The sequence below is a fragment of the Podarcis filfolensis genome (assembly GCF_964270895.1).
Source record: "Podarcis filfolensis genome assembly, chromosome: 2".
Lineage (NCBI taxonomy): Eukaryota > Metazoa > Chordata > Lepidosauria > Squamata > Lacertidae > Podarcis > Podarcis filfolensis.
The window spans coordinates 12,523,791-12,540,269 of record NC_139605.1 but is presented as its reverse complement, the minus strand read 5'-3'; the positions used below and the strand labels follow the sequence as shown (position 1 = coordinate 12,540,269).

Here is a 16,479-nt window from a genome sequence, read left to right as displayed (position 1 = left end):
CGTGCCCGAGGATTAAGGCTTTCTGGGAGATGATCTATAATGAAATGAAAAAGGTATTTAAATATACCTTTCTGAAGAAACCAGAGGCCTTTCTCCTGGGCATGGTCGGCCAATTGGTGCCAAAGAAGGATAGAACTTTCTTTATGTATGCAACAACAGCAGCAAGAATACTCATCGCAAAGTATTGGAAGACACAAGATTTACCCACCCTGGAAGAGTGGCAGATGAAGTTGATGGACTACATGGAACTGGCGGAAATGACTGGCAGAATCCGAGACCAGGGAGAAGAGTTGGTAGAAGAAGATTGGAAGAAATTTAAAGACTATCTACAGAAACACTGTAAAATTAAGGAATGTTAGAAGGATGCTGGAATGAAGTTATGTGGTTTTAGCAGTAATGCTACAAAGGGGTATGTAAAAATGGATTGTTAACAGGTGAGAATGTAAAGTTACAATATATTAAGATAAATTATTAAGATAAAAGCAAAAATGGTAAGGATTTGCTGAAACAACTATTGAACTAGAATACAAAAAAGGGAGGTGTGAGGAGGTCAGGGAAACAAGCAAATGAAAGACAAGACATGGAAAGACTGATTTGTTTTTAATTGTTTATATTTTTCTGTATTTTGTATTTTTTGTTTCTTTCTTTTTTCTTTTTTCATTTTTTTCATTTTTGTAACTCTTGAAACTTTAATAAATATTATTTTAAAAAAAATATTTGTAATGGAAAACATTGCTTGCAGGGGCAGACTTTATCTTAGGATTTTCCCATTATAAATATTATTGTTTCTTTTTTAAAAAAAACAACACCTCTCTCATTAAAGAACTTTTCTTACTGTGTGTGTCTTGTTTGTACAGTGGTACCTCAGGTTACAGACGCTTCAGGTTACAGACTCCGCTAACCCAGAAATAGTACCTCGGGTTAAGAACTTGGCTTCAGGATGAGAACAGAAATCATGTGGCGGCAGCGGGAGGCCCCATTAGCTAAAGTGGTACCTCAGGTTAAGAACAGTTTCAGGTTAAGAACAGACCTCCAGAATGAATTAAGTTCTTAACCTGAGGTACCACTGTAATTGTTTTGATTCAATGAATTCATGATGGCAATCAACAATATCTCTAAGAATGAGAGACAGAATATACGTTGCTCTGTAGCCCTACACCTTTTAGTGAGGGATGTGGGTGGCAATGTGGTCTAAACCACTGAGCCTCTTGGCTCAGAGGTGCAGGCTTCCCATGGAGGCATCCGGTCATCCACAGTGAGAACAGGAAACTGGCTGGGCCTGATCCTGCAGGGCTCTTCTTACGCAGAATGGGGAACCTGAATGGGACTGCTGTTTTTTGTCACAACCCCTAATACCTTTTTCTGCATGGGTCTCCTCAGACTCTCTATTGGTGGTTCTCTGGGCGGCCCTGTGGTCTAAACCGCTGAGTTTCTTGGGCTTGTCTATCGGAAGGTCGGCGGTTCGAATCCCTGCGACGGAGTGAGCTCCTGTTGCTCCGTCCCAGCTCCTGTCAGTTCGAAAGCACAGCAGTGCAAATTGATAGATACCGCCATGGCGGGAAGGTAAACGCCATTTCCGTGCGCTCTGGTTTCTATCACGGTGTCCCGTTGAAGGAAGGTGAGGACAGGTGACCCCACCTAGGCCCGAATTCACCCCCCCCCCAAGCAGGCTCAGAGCTTCTCAAAACTTTTCAAAATCATTTTTCTCAGCAGCTAAGCATCAGAAACATTCCGCTCTGCTGTAACAAAGGTAGAGAAGAGTCCATTGTTTCTCAGGCCTTTCTCATGCCTTCTGGCCTTGCTAAAGAACCACATTGCAACTTACTTTCTGTCCGGGAACCATGCCAGAACAAGAGATTGAAACATATCTGAACACTCTGAAACCCCTTTCCTGGGAAGGGTGCCAGGAGTCCACAATAGTCCCAAGACAGCTTTCTGTACATGCTCAGGAACCTCAACATGGGGCAGGACTCCTGAGGGAGGAGAAAGGAGGAGGGAACTAGAAAGGGGTATATATGCTTGTGCACATGACTGTGAACCCGTGCATGCCTTTTGTGAGTTATCACACTTGCTCCTTCTACCAGTTCATGGATGGTAGAAATAAAAGCTTTTTCTCCGAAACTATTCCTTGAGTGTCTGTTGACTCCCACTTCCCTTTCCCAGGCGCGATATTTTTCCCACCCGAGGGCTAAGCCTCATAAGGCTACAGTACCACTGTAATTGTTTTGATTCCATGAATTTGTGGTGGCAATCAACAATATCTCTAAGAATGAGAGACAGAATATACGTTGCTCTGTAGCCCTACACCTTTTAGTGAGGGATGTGGGTGGCGCTGTGGTCTAAACCACTGAGCCACTTGGGCTTGCCGATCAGAAGGTCAGCGGTTCGAATCCCCGCGACGGGGTGAGCTCCCGTTGCTCCGTCCCTGCTCCTGTCAACCTAGCAGTTCGAAAGCACGGAAGTGCAAATGGATAAATAGATACCGCCACGGCGGGAAGGTAAACGCCGTTTCCGTGCGCTCTGGTTTCCGTCACGGTATCCCGTTGTGCCACAAGTGGTTTAGTCATGCTGGCCACATGACCCTGAAAGCTCTCTGTGGACAAACGCTGGCTCCCTCGGCCTGAAAGCGAGATGAGCGTCGCAATCCCAGTCGCTTTTGACTGGACTTAACTGTCCAGGGGTCCTTTACACCTTTTAGTATCCCGAATATTTCTAGTCCTAGTCGAAACACCCATGAATATTTGTTTTTTTTATTTTTTTAAGAAGATATTTATTAAGATTTTCCATTTTATACAAACAACGAAAAAAGGAAAAAAATTAAAAAGAAAAAATATTAAAAACACATAAATTTCATAACTTATTTTTCAATAACATATTTCCCTGACCTCCTCATGCCTCCCCTTCTTGTATTCCAGTTCAAATTATTCATCCAGCAAATCCTTATCTCATAGCATTACAGCCAAAAACCTTATTTTCTATCCATCTTCTTAAATTATTGTAACTTATACTTTTACTTATATACAAAAAAAAGAACTATTTTTTCATATTCTTTTATACCATTACAGCTGGTAACCCCTTAATTTCAATCCAACATCACTCAATATTCCTTAATATTACAGTATTTTTGCAGATAGTCTTTGACTTTCTTCCATTCTTCTTCTGCCGATTCTTCTCCCTGGTCACGGATTCTGCCAGTCAATTCTGCCAATCAGTGAGGTTAATAACCTTCTGCTATCCCATGTAGTTTTTGACACACACACACACACACACACACACACACACACACTTTCAAATCCCTCTCACCTGCCACAGCCACATCATCAAAGGAAGGCATTGAAAGATGAGGAAACCTGAAATGGGAAGGAGGTGGCGCTGCAGTGGGTGGGTGGGTGGGTGGAGTTCCCAGCATTGGCAAGGTGTTGGGGGTTCTTTACTTCTAAAATGAGAGTTTCCAGGGCTATAAGTCTGCCATCAAACTATAGCCTCAGCCTTTGAGCGCCTTCACCTCTGATCCCAGCAATGGTTGACATGGCAAATGCTGAGGTGCCCTCACTCTTTTGGTTTCACGTACATTAGAGGTGCACCCAGGCACTGAAAGCAGATTCCAAGGCTGCTTTTACACTACAGTGGTACCTCGGGTTAAGTACTTAATTCGTTCCGGAGGTCCGTTCTTAACCTGAAACTGTTCTTAACCTGAAGCACCACTTTAGCTAATGGGGCCTCCTGCTGCTGCTGTGCCACCGGAGCACGATTTGTGTTCTCATCCTGAAGCAAAGTTCTTAACCTGAAGCACTATTTCTGGGTTAGCAGAGTCTGTAACCTGAAGCGTATGTAACCTGAAGCGTATGTAACCTGAGGTACCACTGTAGTTTGATCTGGAGTTGACACTTAACAAATAGCTCAGTGGTAGACCATCGGCTCTGAATGCAGAATATCCCAATTCAATCCCTGGCATCACTTGGTAGAGTTGGGAAATATTCCCTCACGTCAGTGTAGACAATACTGAGTCGTATGAACCTATGGCCTGACTCTGTATACTCCCTATGCTCCTATGACTGCTTCTGTGTTTTCTGTGATGTCCTCCGGTCTGTTTGTTTTTCTCCCGGATCTGCTTTCTGATGATATTTTTAAAATGTCAATTGTAACTCAAGTGGTTGTTTGCACAGAGTGGCGAGACGTTGTTTTGTTCAGTGGGTAAATCTAAGGCTGATTTCTACATAGCAGAAACTGAGACTGACAATTAAGTTTTTCACCTTAGTTCATTCTAATGATAATAGTAATAATATATACCGGTATGTATTTAATACCCTGCCCATCTGGTTGGGTGGCACATATAAAATAATAAAATAAAATCAGGTATCAAATCAGCAGGCTGTTCATCTGTGGGCAGCTCTTCCTGCTGTCTTTCATTGTTGATTTAGGAAATTCTGCGACTACTGCCATGTTAAGTGGGGAATTAGTCCCCCTTCATATAAGCACACAGAAAACCTAGTCTTCAGGTACACAGGAAATAAATTTATTTTATTTGAATTAAGGTTAATCGCATGAAAACCTTATAAAATACTAAGGTTACAATTCTAAAATATTGATTATTCATGCAGAGCTGAGAAACCCCAATTAAGTCATAATTACTTGAATCAGTTACAGATAGGTAGCCGTGTTGGTCTGCCATAGTCAAAACAAAAAAAAAATTTTCCCCCCTTCCATTAGCACCTTAAAGACCAACTAAGTTAGTTCTTGGTATGAGCTTTCGTGTGCATGCACACTTCTTCAGATACGTATCTGAAGAAGTGTGCATGCACACGAAAGCTCATACCAAGAACTAACTTAGTTGGTCTTTAAGGTGCTACTGGAAGGAAAAAAAAATTTTTTTGTTTTTACTTGAATCAGCAAGACTAGAATTGGGAACCAAACAAAAGGCATGAGCCCCTCACAATGAAAGAGCAATTGATTTATGTCCATTCCCCCTCTTCAAATGACTGAAATGTTCCTAATTTTTCCTCACTTTTTAAAGAAAAACAAGACCGCATTCCACAAAATATCCAACTTCATTAAAGGATTTGAGAAATCAAACAACCAAAATACATTGCAACTATTATTTAAACTCAAACCAAAATGATTTTAGCAACATCTGACAGAACTACATCAAAAACAAACAACTGCTATTTTTTTTAAAAGCATGTCTGGGATAGAAGCGACGTGGACATATTATCTAAACCTAAATAATACAGGGAAGTGTTTGGTTCACATTTGAACATACTGAAAGTATCAGTGTGAGAAACAGCTTTTGCTGTGAACACGACTTGTTTTACTAAGCTATAAATGTGTTTTTATTAAGACGGGCCACTTCAAGGTTTTATCTTTATAACAAGAGACACAATAAGCATATTATCTCAACATAGGGAATGGGGAATAGTGATGTACCAGTCTGGTATAAAAGGCTGGCCTGTCTCAAAGGAGGTTACGAAAATAGTAATATGCATCCCCCCCCCAACATTAACCAGTTTAAATGTGTTGCATTGGGGTAAGGAAAATCACCTATAAAGCCTGTTCCAATTGCTCTTAAACCAGTTGAAATGAGTGGAGAAGTGGGAATATTTTCCACAGTGGACTGGCAATGAGAGTTTTCAGAGCTACTATTCCCTTTAATTAAAAGCTGTCTCTTTGCAGATTCAGGCCCTTCTATTGCTTCCTGTGGAACATGGCAATGGAATTCCTTACAAATGAACCCTTAATTTATCGATTTATTAACTATGATCTCCTCCCATCTCTTTCTTTTTAGTTGTGCTACAGTGAAATAGTTTTATAATATATAGCCAAATAACGCTATTTTGCTTTATAAGCAATGAAAGGAGGATAAATGAGAGGAAGTCAGTAACTGAGGTATGCACAGAACTATGTATTGTGTGAGGGACGCGGGTGGCGCTGTGGGTTAAACCACAGAGCCTAGGGCTTGCCGATCAGAAGGTCGCGGTTCAAATCTCCGCGACGGGGTGAGCTCCCGTTGCTCGGTCCCTGCTCCTGCCAACCTAGCAGTCTGAAAGCACATCAAAGTGCTAGTAGATAAATAGGTACCACTCCAGCGGGAAGGTAAACGATGTTTCCGTGCGCTGCTCTGGTTTGCCAGAAGCGGCTTAGTCGTGCTGGCCACATGACCCGGAAGCTGTACACCGGCTCCCTTGGCCAATAAAGCGAGATGAGCGCCGCAACCCAGAGGGGTCCCTTTACCTTTACTATGTATTGTGAGAGCAAGAACTGATATCAAGGGACAAATAAGAATCGCTATTCAAGGGACAATAAACAGGCTGTTCATGACACTGTCCTATGCAGCAGGAAGTAACGAAAGGGGCAGAACAAACAAGCAGGAAGATTTTAATTCACATTGGAAGGGCTCTTTATTGAATGAGAATAACTTGACTAAACGTAAGAGGTGATTTTTACATTGGCAAGGAGCAGGGCTTTTTCAGCCGGAACTCGCCGGAACTCAGTTCTGGCACCTCTCAGGTGGGGACCATTGCCATTCTAAGAGAACAAGGGAGGTGTTCATGGTGAGACCTCTTTTTCTAGAAAAAGAGCACTGGCGAGGGGCATTGCATTAAGTGCTATGAAGAACCACTGGTTTAATCTATTTTTAGAAGAATGTGAAATAGCAGTGCCCATGGAATCCACAACTTAAGGCTACAAACTGATGAACCCTACCACAAATTAAGTTCTGATCCTACAGCCAGGAGCATAAACAACACAAACATACCACACATAATCAAGATAATTTTATAATAAGCGTCCCGGGGACTGACATCTTCACAAACACTCCTGGGCAACAGTGAGTTTGTCTTGGTGGCTCATTCCTTCGGGATAAACCTCAAGGACTGGCCCAGGTGTTGCCTCAGCCAGTCTTGTACACCAAAGAGACTAATGTAGAAATCTCGTGGTTTATGGTTCGCTGGAGGGGGATCCCGAACTGTTTCCCGTGTCTTCCCATCTTTCTTCTTCTTCCTCTTCTTTTCACAAGGGTTATATGTGCCCCAGCTGATCACGCCCACCTGATCAGGAGAGGCAAGCAAACTGGGTCAAAAGACAGAACGCCAAATATGCAATTCACAGTGGCAAGGATACAAAAGCTTATTGCGAGCCAACACGCTACAGCAGCCCCCTATGAAAGGGGCAGGCAGGAAGTAGGCTGGGATCTATTTCTTGGTAGATCTCTGGATCTTGCTTAAATCAATTGGGGCAGGGCGAAGGGAAGAGATATCCGCTCCACTTCCCAGTGGGGAGGAGTTGCGGTGGACCGCGTGGCCACCCACTCCCCACCGGGGGTGGGGGACTTTGTCCCCCGTTGCCTGGGGGATCCCAGCCACGTCAGAGCCCGGGCAGCCAACCCGCTGGCCGGGGGGCGGGGGCGTGGTTGGGGTCATTTAAACGGAGGAGCAAGCCAGAGGACTTCCTCTTTGGCTCGCTTCCTCAATCCCCCGCCCTCCCTCAGTATTTTGCAGGTTAGGCTATGGCCTTGCTATGGACTTCGGTTGGTCGCCTTGGTTGTCCGAGGGGCCTGGTAGGAATTTTTCCACATGGCAAATTGGCACTGGCCACTTGGTTTTCGCCTACCTCGTAGCAATCGTCACAAGCTTGTTAGGGTTGCGGTTAAGCATTGTTTGACCTTGTGGGGGGGAGGTGAGGTGTGGCCATCACCTGCCCCTCCATGCTTAAGGGTATTCGGTTAAAGGAACCTGGGGGTGTTGATCTAGTCTGAAGCCCGGCTGGGGGGCTAAGGCCTTGACACGACCCCAACGGGAACACCAGGGGGAGCTGGAGTGGTTTGCATCGACAGGGCTCCCCCTACCGGTGGCTTACCCTTACTGGACTTCCTGCACAATGGGCAGGAGTCAGATATAGTCAGGTCCAATCAATGCCTAAGCCAATACCACTCACTTTCTGTAATTTCAATAAAGTTGTGGCCAAAATTTGCCCAATAACATAAACCTAATATCCGTGTCCTTGTGCGAGTTATTTCCAACGAGGGGGTGGCTGCGGGGTCTCGACACGCAAGTGAAAAGCTTATGCAATGGATTGTGTGTCAGATTTTTAAAACCACTGCCCCACACTAGCTCTCAAAAAAACCGGCAGGGTCAGGATACATTTAGAGGTTCACTTACTTGGAAGAGTCTCTCCCTCCGTTCCACGAATAACGATCCTCCGGATTCACCTGAAAAAAAGGACCAAAGGATTAAAAGCTGACAAAAGCTCCACTATCTCTAGACAGAAGAGAAAGTTCACATTTCTTCAAATATGGGTTGCCATATTTCGCAAAGCCAAAGTTGTAAAAGTTTTGTTGAGCTCCCCCCCACCCCCCAAAATGAAGTTATTTTGAGCTATTCTTAAGGAAATTTGCCAAAATCCACATTTCCAACATGGGTTGCCATATGTCCAGAATTTCCCGGACATCGAAGCAATTTCTGCCCAGACACTCTCCAACAGCCAAATCCCAGCTATGTCTGGGAAATTTCGGACGCATAGCAACCCTTTTCAACCACAAAAATGCCACGGACCACCTGAATGAAGCTTGCAGACCATTGACGGTTTGTGGGACACAATTTGGGAATCTCTGCTTTGAATGAAAGTTGTCACAATGTCAGCTGCTGGCTTCAATACTGGAAAGGGAATCCTGTACTTACGAAGGATGCACATATCTAAGGTTGCCAACTTCATTAAGATTAGGGGAACCTTTTTTTACCCTAAGAGCCACATTCCCTCTTGGACAACCTTTTGGAGGGCCATACGTCAGTGGTAAACAGGGCCAGAGGGAAAAGAGGGTGGAGCGAGCAACAGATGCAAATTTTAACCTTTGTACATTGGGTTAAACCACAGAGCCTAGGACTTGCCGATCAGAAGGTTGGCGGTTCAAATCCCCGCGACGGGGTGAGCTCCCGTTGCTCGGTCCCTGCTCCTGCCAACCTAGCAGTTCGAAAGCACGTCAAAGTGCAAGTAGACAAATAGGTACCACTCCGGTGGGAAGGTAAACGGCGTTTCCATGCGCTGCTCTGGTTCACCAGTCTTGCTGGCCACATGGCCTGGTAGCTGTACGCCAGCTCCCTCAGCCAATAAAGTGAGATGAGCGCTGCAATCCCAGAGTCGGCCACGACTGGACCTAATGGTCAGGGGTCCCTTTACCTTTACCTTTACATTGGGATAGCTTCTACACATTCATGCTCCCTATAGTGTAGTGCCAACTGTAGGGAGCCAAGGTGTCTTGGGTCCCCTTCACATTTGTTTGAAGAGGCCCTGGCTCCCTCAATGTTGAGGGGGTCCAGTGCGCACACTTAACCTCCTCCAAAGGACATGACGTCACAGAAGGCTGCCCTGGCCTGTGCAGTGTGGGAGACGCCGTGGGGACCAGTGCGGCCTAGCAGAAGGCTAAGCCGGCCTGCGCCCCACGCCTACTCAATATTAGGGGCTACCTGGCTCCTATGCTCATACACCACACTTTTTCCTCCATCCAGACAAAGAAAAGTTCAAGGACACTTTCCAGTCAGACTAAAGCTCTTAAGTAGGGTGCGAAACTGGTGGCCTAGGGGTGCCAGACAGAGAGGCTTGGAGGACCACATTTGGACTGAGGTTTCCAGTCCCGATTCAGATGAAGGAGCTTATTGATAACTTCTCTTAAGGGCTCCCCACATTTCTGCTCGTCCCACGTCTTCTGCAGAAAACTTGATGGACATTTGTTACGATTCTGTGGGGTAAACAGGGGGTTATCCCGGGGAAAGCAGTGAGGCAAAAGAGAAACCTCGTACCCGGAAGAAGCAGAAGTGTGGATGAGGCCTTACTCTCTCTCTGCTCTGCTTAACCAGGGATGCTTCACCCTCCCCATGTAGAGAAGAAGAAGAAGAAGAAGAAGAAGAAGAAGAAGAAGAAGAGGAGGAGGAGGAGGAGTTTGGATTTGATATCCCGCTTTATCACTACCCAAAGGAGTCTCAAAGCGGCTAACATTCTCCTTTCCCTTCCTCCCCCACAACAAACAGGTGAGTGGGGCTGAGAGACTTCAGAGCAGTGTGACTGGCCCAAGGTCACCCAGCAGCTGCATGTGGAGGAGCAGGGAAGCGAACCCGGTTCACCAGATTATGAGACTACCACTCTTAACCACTACACCACACTGTAAGCAAAATGACCTTTGCAAGTGGCAGCCTCGACAGCTCTCCCTCCTCCACTACACAGGAATCTGTCCGTCACCACTTCAGAGGCATCAGTTCCTTCGGAAAACATTTTCTTGTCTTGAAGAGCTGCGGAAATGCACGTTGGGCGCTGTGGGAAGCAATGAATGAATCAATTTAATGGCGGAATTGCTATCCGGGCCATAATAGTTCACTTCCGGTGCTTTGAAAATCTGCATGCAATCTGCAAAGAGATAATGAATTGTCTCGTCTTCCTTTGATACAGGTCTTAACTGAAGTACTCTGGATGAATTAATCCAGATTAAATCCGTACACAGACATTATTAATTTAGTTCATAGTAATGTTGTACTTTTTATGATCCTTCATGGATCACTGCCTTGCTGTGGCGAAGGGGCTTGAATAACTTAGAGAAGCTATGAGCTATGCTGTGCAGGGCCACCCAAGATGGACAGGTCATAGTGGAGAGTTTTGACCAAACGTGATCCACCTGGAGCAGGAACCAGCAAGCCACTCCAGTATCCCTGCCAAGAAAACTCCATGGACAAAGACAACAGGCATATAAAAGTTATGACGCTGGAAGATGAGCCCCTCAGGTTGGAAGGCGTCCAACATGCTACTGAGGAAGAGCGGAGGACAAGTACAAGTAGATTCAGAGCAGATGAAGTGGCTGGGCCAAAGCCGAAAGGTCGCTCAGTTGCAGATATGCCTGGAAGTGAAAGGAAAGTCCAATGCTGTAAAGAAAAATATTGCATAGGAAGCTGGAATGTAAGAACCATGAACCTTGGTAAGCTGGATGTGGTCAAAAATTAGATGGCAAGAGGCTTCCGGGTGGAGAGGTCAAAATTAGAAACAGAGCTTTTGGAACCCAATACTAGGAATCTGTCAAGAATGTATAACTTGCTGTTGAAATGGAATACACAGGATGAGACGGTTAAATCAGCTATGATTAAATGGGCACAAGACATTGGTCATGACATTATGTTTGCTGACTGGGAACAGTTATGGACTACCGGTATAAAGTTTACGGCATGCAATGCCTTAAGAGAGAACATTATGAAAATGATTTATAGGTGGTACATGACCCCAGTCAAGCTTGCAAAAATCTATCATACGCCCAATAATAAATGTTGGAAATGTAAGGAAACTGAAGGTACTTTCTACCACCTTTGGTGGACGTGCCCAAAGATCAAGGCCTTTTGGGAAATGATCTATAATGAAATTAAGAAGGTACTTAAGTGTACTTTTCACAAGAAACCAGAGGCCTTCCTCTTGGGCATGGTAGGCCAATTGGTGTCAAGGAAAGATAGGACGTTTTTTATGTATGCTACAACAGCAGCAAGAGTTCTTTTAGCAAAGTATTGGAAGACACAAGAACTACCCACGCTGGAAGAGTGGCAGACGAAGGTGATTGACTATATGGGACTGGCCGAGATGACTGGCAGAATCCGTGACCAAGGGAAAGAGACGGTGGAAGAAGATTGGAAGAAATTTAAAGTTTACCTTAAGAACTGTTGTAAAATTAATGAGTGCTAAAATGTCATGGGTAATGTAAAACAGAATTGCAACGATAAACGATTGGGTTAGAAAAAAAAAGGATTAAGGAAATTGAATCATAAGTATTTGAAATTAGGGGTTGCTGAAAAAGTTTAAAACAGGGATGCAGAAAAGGGAGGTATGGGGAAGTCGTTGAAATAAGGTTTAAGAAAAAAAGGTGATGAAATTATACGTGTTTATATGTTTGTTTGTTAATGTGTTGTGTTGTGAATTGTCAGTTTTTGTCTGTTAATATATGTTGTAAAACCAATAAAAATTTATTATAAAAAAAAAAAATTAGATGGCAAGAATAAATATTGACATCCTGGGCATCAGTGAACTAAAATGGATGGGAATGGGCAAATTCAGTTCGGATGATCATCATATCTACTACTGTGGGCAGGAATCCTGTAAAAGAAATGGAGTGGCCCTCATAGTCAACAAAAGAGTGGTGAAAGCTGTACTGGGATGCAATCTCAAAAATGATAGAATGATCTCGATACGAATCCAAGGCAGACCTTTTAACATCACACTCTTTTCCAACAACACAAGAGACGACTCTACACATGGACATCACCAGATGGGCAGCATTGAAATTGATTATATTCTCTGCAGCCAAAGATGCAGAAGCTCAATACAGTCAGCAAAAACAAGACCTGGAGCTGACTGTGGCTCAGATCATCAGCTTCTTATAGCAAAATTCAAGCTTAAACTGAAGAAAGTAGGAAAAACCACTGGGCCGGTAAGATACAATCTAAATCAAATCCCTTATGAATACACAGTGGAAGTGAGGAACAGGTTTAAGGATTTAGATTTGGTGGACAGAGTGCCTGAAGAACTATGGATGGAGGCTCGCAACATTATACAGGAGGCAGCAACGAAAACCATCCCAATGAAAAGGAAATGCAAGAAAGCAAAGTGGTTGTCCAATGAGGGCTTACAAATAGCAGGGGAGAGAAGGCAAGCAAAATGCAAGGGAGGGAGAAGCAGAAGACATCAAGAAGAGGTGGCAAGAATACACAGAGGAATTATACCAGAAAGATGTGAGTGTCTCGTACACCCCAGGTAGTGTGGTTGCTGACCTTGAGCCAGAAATCCTGGAGAGTGAAGTCAAATGGGCCTTAGAAAGAACTGCTAATAACAAGGCCAGTGGAAGTGATGATATTTCAGCTGAACTATTTAAAATCTTAAAAGATGTTAAGGTGCCAGCAAGTTTGGAAAACTCAGCAGTGGCCAGAGGACTGGCAAAGATCAGTACCAAAGAATGCTCCAACTACCACACAATTGCGCTCATTTCACACGCTAGCAAGGTTATGCTTAAAATTCTACAAGGCAGGCTCAAGCAGTATGTGGACCGAGAACTCCCAGAAGTGCAAGCTGGATTTAGAAGAGGCAGAGGAACCAGAGACCAAATTGCAAACATGCGCTGGATTATGGAGAAAGCTAGAGAGTTCCAGAAAGACATCTACTTTCGCTTCATTGACTATGCAAAAGCCTTTGACTGTGTTGACCACAGCAAACTATGGCAAGTTCTTAAAGAAATGGGAGTGCCTGATCACCTCATCTGTCTCCTGAGAAATCTCTATGTGGGACAAGAAGCTACAGTTAGAACTGGATATGGAACAACTGATTGGTTCAAAATTGGGAAAGGAGTACAACAAGGATGTATATTGTCTCCCTGTTTATTTAACTTATATGCAGAATTCATCATGCAAAAGACTGGGCTGGATGAATCCCAAACCGGAATTAAGATTGCTGGAAGCAATATCAACAACCTCAGATATGCAGATGACACAACATTGATGGCATAAAGTGAGGAGGAATTAAATAACCTTTTAATGAGGGTGAAAGAGGAGAGAGCAAAATATGGTCTGAAGCTCAACATCAAAAAAACGAAGATCATGGCCACTGGTCCCATCACCTCCTGGCAAATAGAAGGGGAAGAAATGGAGGCAGTGAGAGATTTTACTTTCTTGGGCTCCATGATCATTACAGATGGTGACAGCAGTCACGAAATTAAAAGACGCCTTCTACTTGGGAGAAAAGCAATGACAAACCTAGACAGCATCTTAAAAAGCAGAGACATCACCTTGCTGACAAAGGTCCGTATAGTTAAAGCTATGCTTTTCCCAGTAGTGATGTATGGAAGTGAGAGCTGGACCATAAAGAAGGCTGATTGCCGAAGAATTGATGCTTTTGAATTCTGGCGCTGGAGGAGACTCTTGAGAGTCCCATGGACTGCAAGAAGATCAAACCTCTCCATTCTTAAGGAAATCAGCCCTGAGTGCTCACTGGAAGGACAGATCCTGAAGCTGAGGCTCCAATACTTTGGCCACCTCATGAGAAGAGAAGACTCCCTGGAAAAGACCCTGATGTTGGGAAAGATTGAGGGCACAAGGAGAAGGGGACGACAGAGGACGAGATGGCTGGACAGTGTTCTCGAAGCTACGAACACGAGTTTGACCAAACTGCGGGAGGCAGTGGAAGACAGGAGTGCCTGGCATGCTCTGGTCCATGGGGTCATGAACAGTTGGACACGACTAAACGACTAAACAAATGCTGCACTTTCTAGGGCTGATCTTAAAGCATTATTGTTAGGGATTTCCCTCCAGTTGAAAGCTGAGATTTCCCATTGGTTTTCTCATAATTAAGACTGAAGAATTTCATGCTCTACGGCACAGTGTGTTCACTTTCTATTCCCATATGCTTACCCAATTTTACTCTTCCCAAAAGAGGTTCTGATTCAGAATTTCTTTCTGCCCCCATTTCATAATTCAACTTCTTTGTATAAACCATACCTGATCTGAATTCAGCCTCCCGGCAACATCTGCTTTGGACAGAAAGAAAAAACCCCTCTCACTGCTACCCTGCCAGCAATGATTGCATAAGCCTTACTTGCTGCAGTATCATGCAGAGAGGCTGCGCAGCAGGAAACAAATACTTCTATGCTTCTTTCTTTATTTCTTTGCCATGGAAAGTCAAACTTGAAACGGTCCCAGATAACAGCCTCCCATATTTGTAGTTTTTGACATTCTAATCATCATCTTTGGTGCCTAGGCTGAAATAATAAAAATCTACCTAGGATGCAATCCATAAAACCTATGGAGAAATGTAGAATTTCCAAAAACATGAATATGGTGCGTATTCAGTTTTAGGAGAAAATATGCTCTTGGCAGACGGATTGCACTGCTGGACCTAATGCCTGAAGAAGTCCAGTATGATGCAATGTTTGAAAGTTTTCTTTGAGAAACATCAAGTTCTAAGAGTGTTGCAATACTGCCATCACTAACAGCTGTGAAACTTGGCTCTCGACAGAGTCAAAGCAGCGTGAACTGCCTGTGACCATATCAATCTTGAAATATTGCTTTTTAAAGTATACTTCAAGAGTGTTTTTGTTTTTTGTTTCAGGCTTTAAAAAAACACACCCAGACCCTCAGAAATAATGTGCGCAAGCCCCCCAGCTCATACTTCCCATCTTCAATTGGCTTTCCCATCTCCATTTTTTACCCAGAATTCCATGGGCAGGAAATGCCATGCTTACACTTCTCCTTGTCTTGATCTGAACTCCCATCCTCTTGTTGTCCAAGGATATGAACTGGGCATCCACTTCCTCCAAACTCAGCAACTGCAGCTCTGCAAGGTATGAAGGTTTGTGTGACTGTGTGCTTGAAAACGTCTGAGTTTTCTGCCTGGGGAGCGAGGCCCAGCCTACTTGGTTACAGGAGGGAAAGGTGACCTAGAATCAAATTACCGTATTTTTCGCTCTATAGGGCGCACCCGACCATAGGACGCACCTAGTTTTAGAGGGGGAGAATAAGAAAAAAAATTCTCTCCCTCTCTGCGCAGCGCTCCTTCAGCGAAGCGGCAGGAGAAACAGAGCCCCTTCCATTTCTCCTCCCGCTTCGCTGAAGGGGCGCTGCGCAGAGAGGGAAAGCTGCACAGTGCCTCTCCAGCGAAGCAAAGCCAGGAGAGCAAGAGGGATTGGTGCGCACCGAAGCCTCTGGAGCGCGGCGGGAGCGCTCCCACTGTGCTTTGGAGGCTTCGCGTTGCTATTGCTGAAGCCATGGAGCCTGCATTCGCTCCATAAGACGGCGCACACATTTCCCCTTAATTTTTGGAGGGGAAAAAGTGCGTCTTATAGAGCAAAAAATACGGTATATGGCAGAGATCAAGTGGGTCATGCGTACTGTTAGGCAAGAGAGCAACTCCTGGGATCCTAGGACAGGCAATGGGACATAACACCAGCGTTATCAAAGGCCACGTCTGAACCATAGATGTAAAGCTGTATTATACCAACTTAAAACACTCGTGGCTTTCCTCAAAGAATCCTGGGAAATGTAGTTATGCTGAAAGTAGTTAGGGGACCCCTATCACCCCCCCCATTCCTAGATTGGTTTAGCAATTAGTCCTTTTTCCCAGGGAACTCTGGGAATTTTCAATGCATTCCCCTCCCTGCACTTTCCAAACTGCAAAACCTCCCAATTCTTTTTACAAAGAGGATTGCTTGCAACAGATCCTTTTAAGTGACTTTCAGTGTAATTGCAGAAACCTTAACTTCCCTGGTATGTGCAAGAATCTTTCCTGTGCAATACTGATGCTTTTGAGCCACTCTGAAAAGGAAGGGGCTCAGTGGAAGAGAATGTGCTTTGAGTGCAAAAGATCACAGATTAAATCCCCGGTGACTCCAGCTAGAGCTGGGGAAGACTTTGAAACCCTAAAGAGACACTGCCAGTCAGGGTTGACAATGCTGAACAAGAGGGACCAACGGTCTGACTCTGT

General features: G+C 44.4%; 1 protein-coding gene across 1 annotated transcript in view; it reads right to left on the bottom strand.

The window, feature by feature from the left end:
- Positions 1-4,505: 4,505 nt before the first annotated feature.
- Positions 4,506-16,479, bottom strand: part of C2 (complement C2) — a 46,441-nt gene continuing 34,467 nt past the window's right edge. Inside the window, exons 15-19 of the mRNA XM_083600710.1 lie at positions 15,242-15,333; positions 10,164-10,296; positions 8,154-8,203; positions 4,882-7,043; positions 4,506-4,631 (exon numbers count right to left, since the gene is read on the bottom strand). Coding sequence (XP_083456836.1) covers positions 6,843-7,043; positions 8,154-8,203; positions 10,164-10,296; positions 15,242-15,333 — 476 coding nt within the window. The 3' untranslated portion in view covers positions 4,506-4,631; positions 4,882-6,842. The remainder of the gene's footprint in view (positions 4,632-4,881; positions 7,044-8,153; positions 8,204-10,163; positions 10,297-15,241; positions 15,334-16,479) is intronic.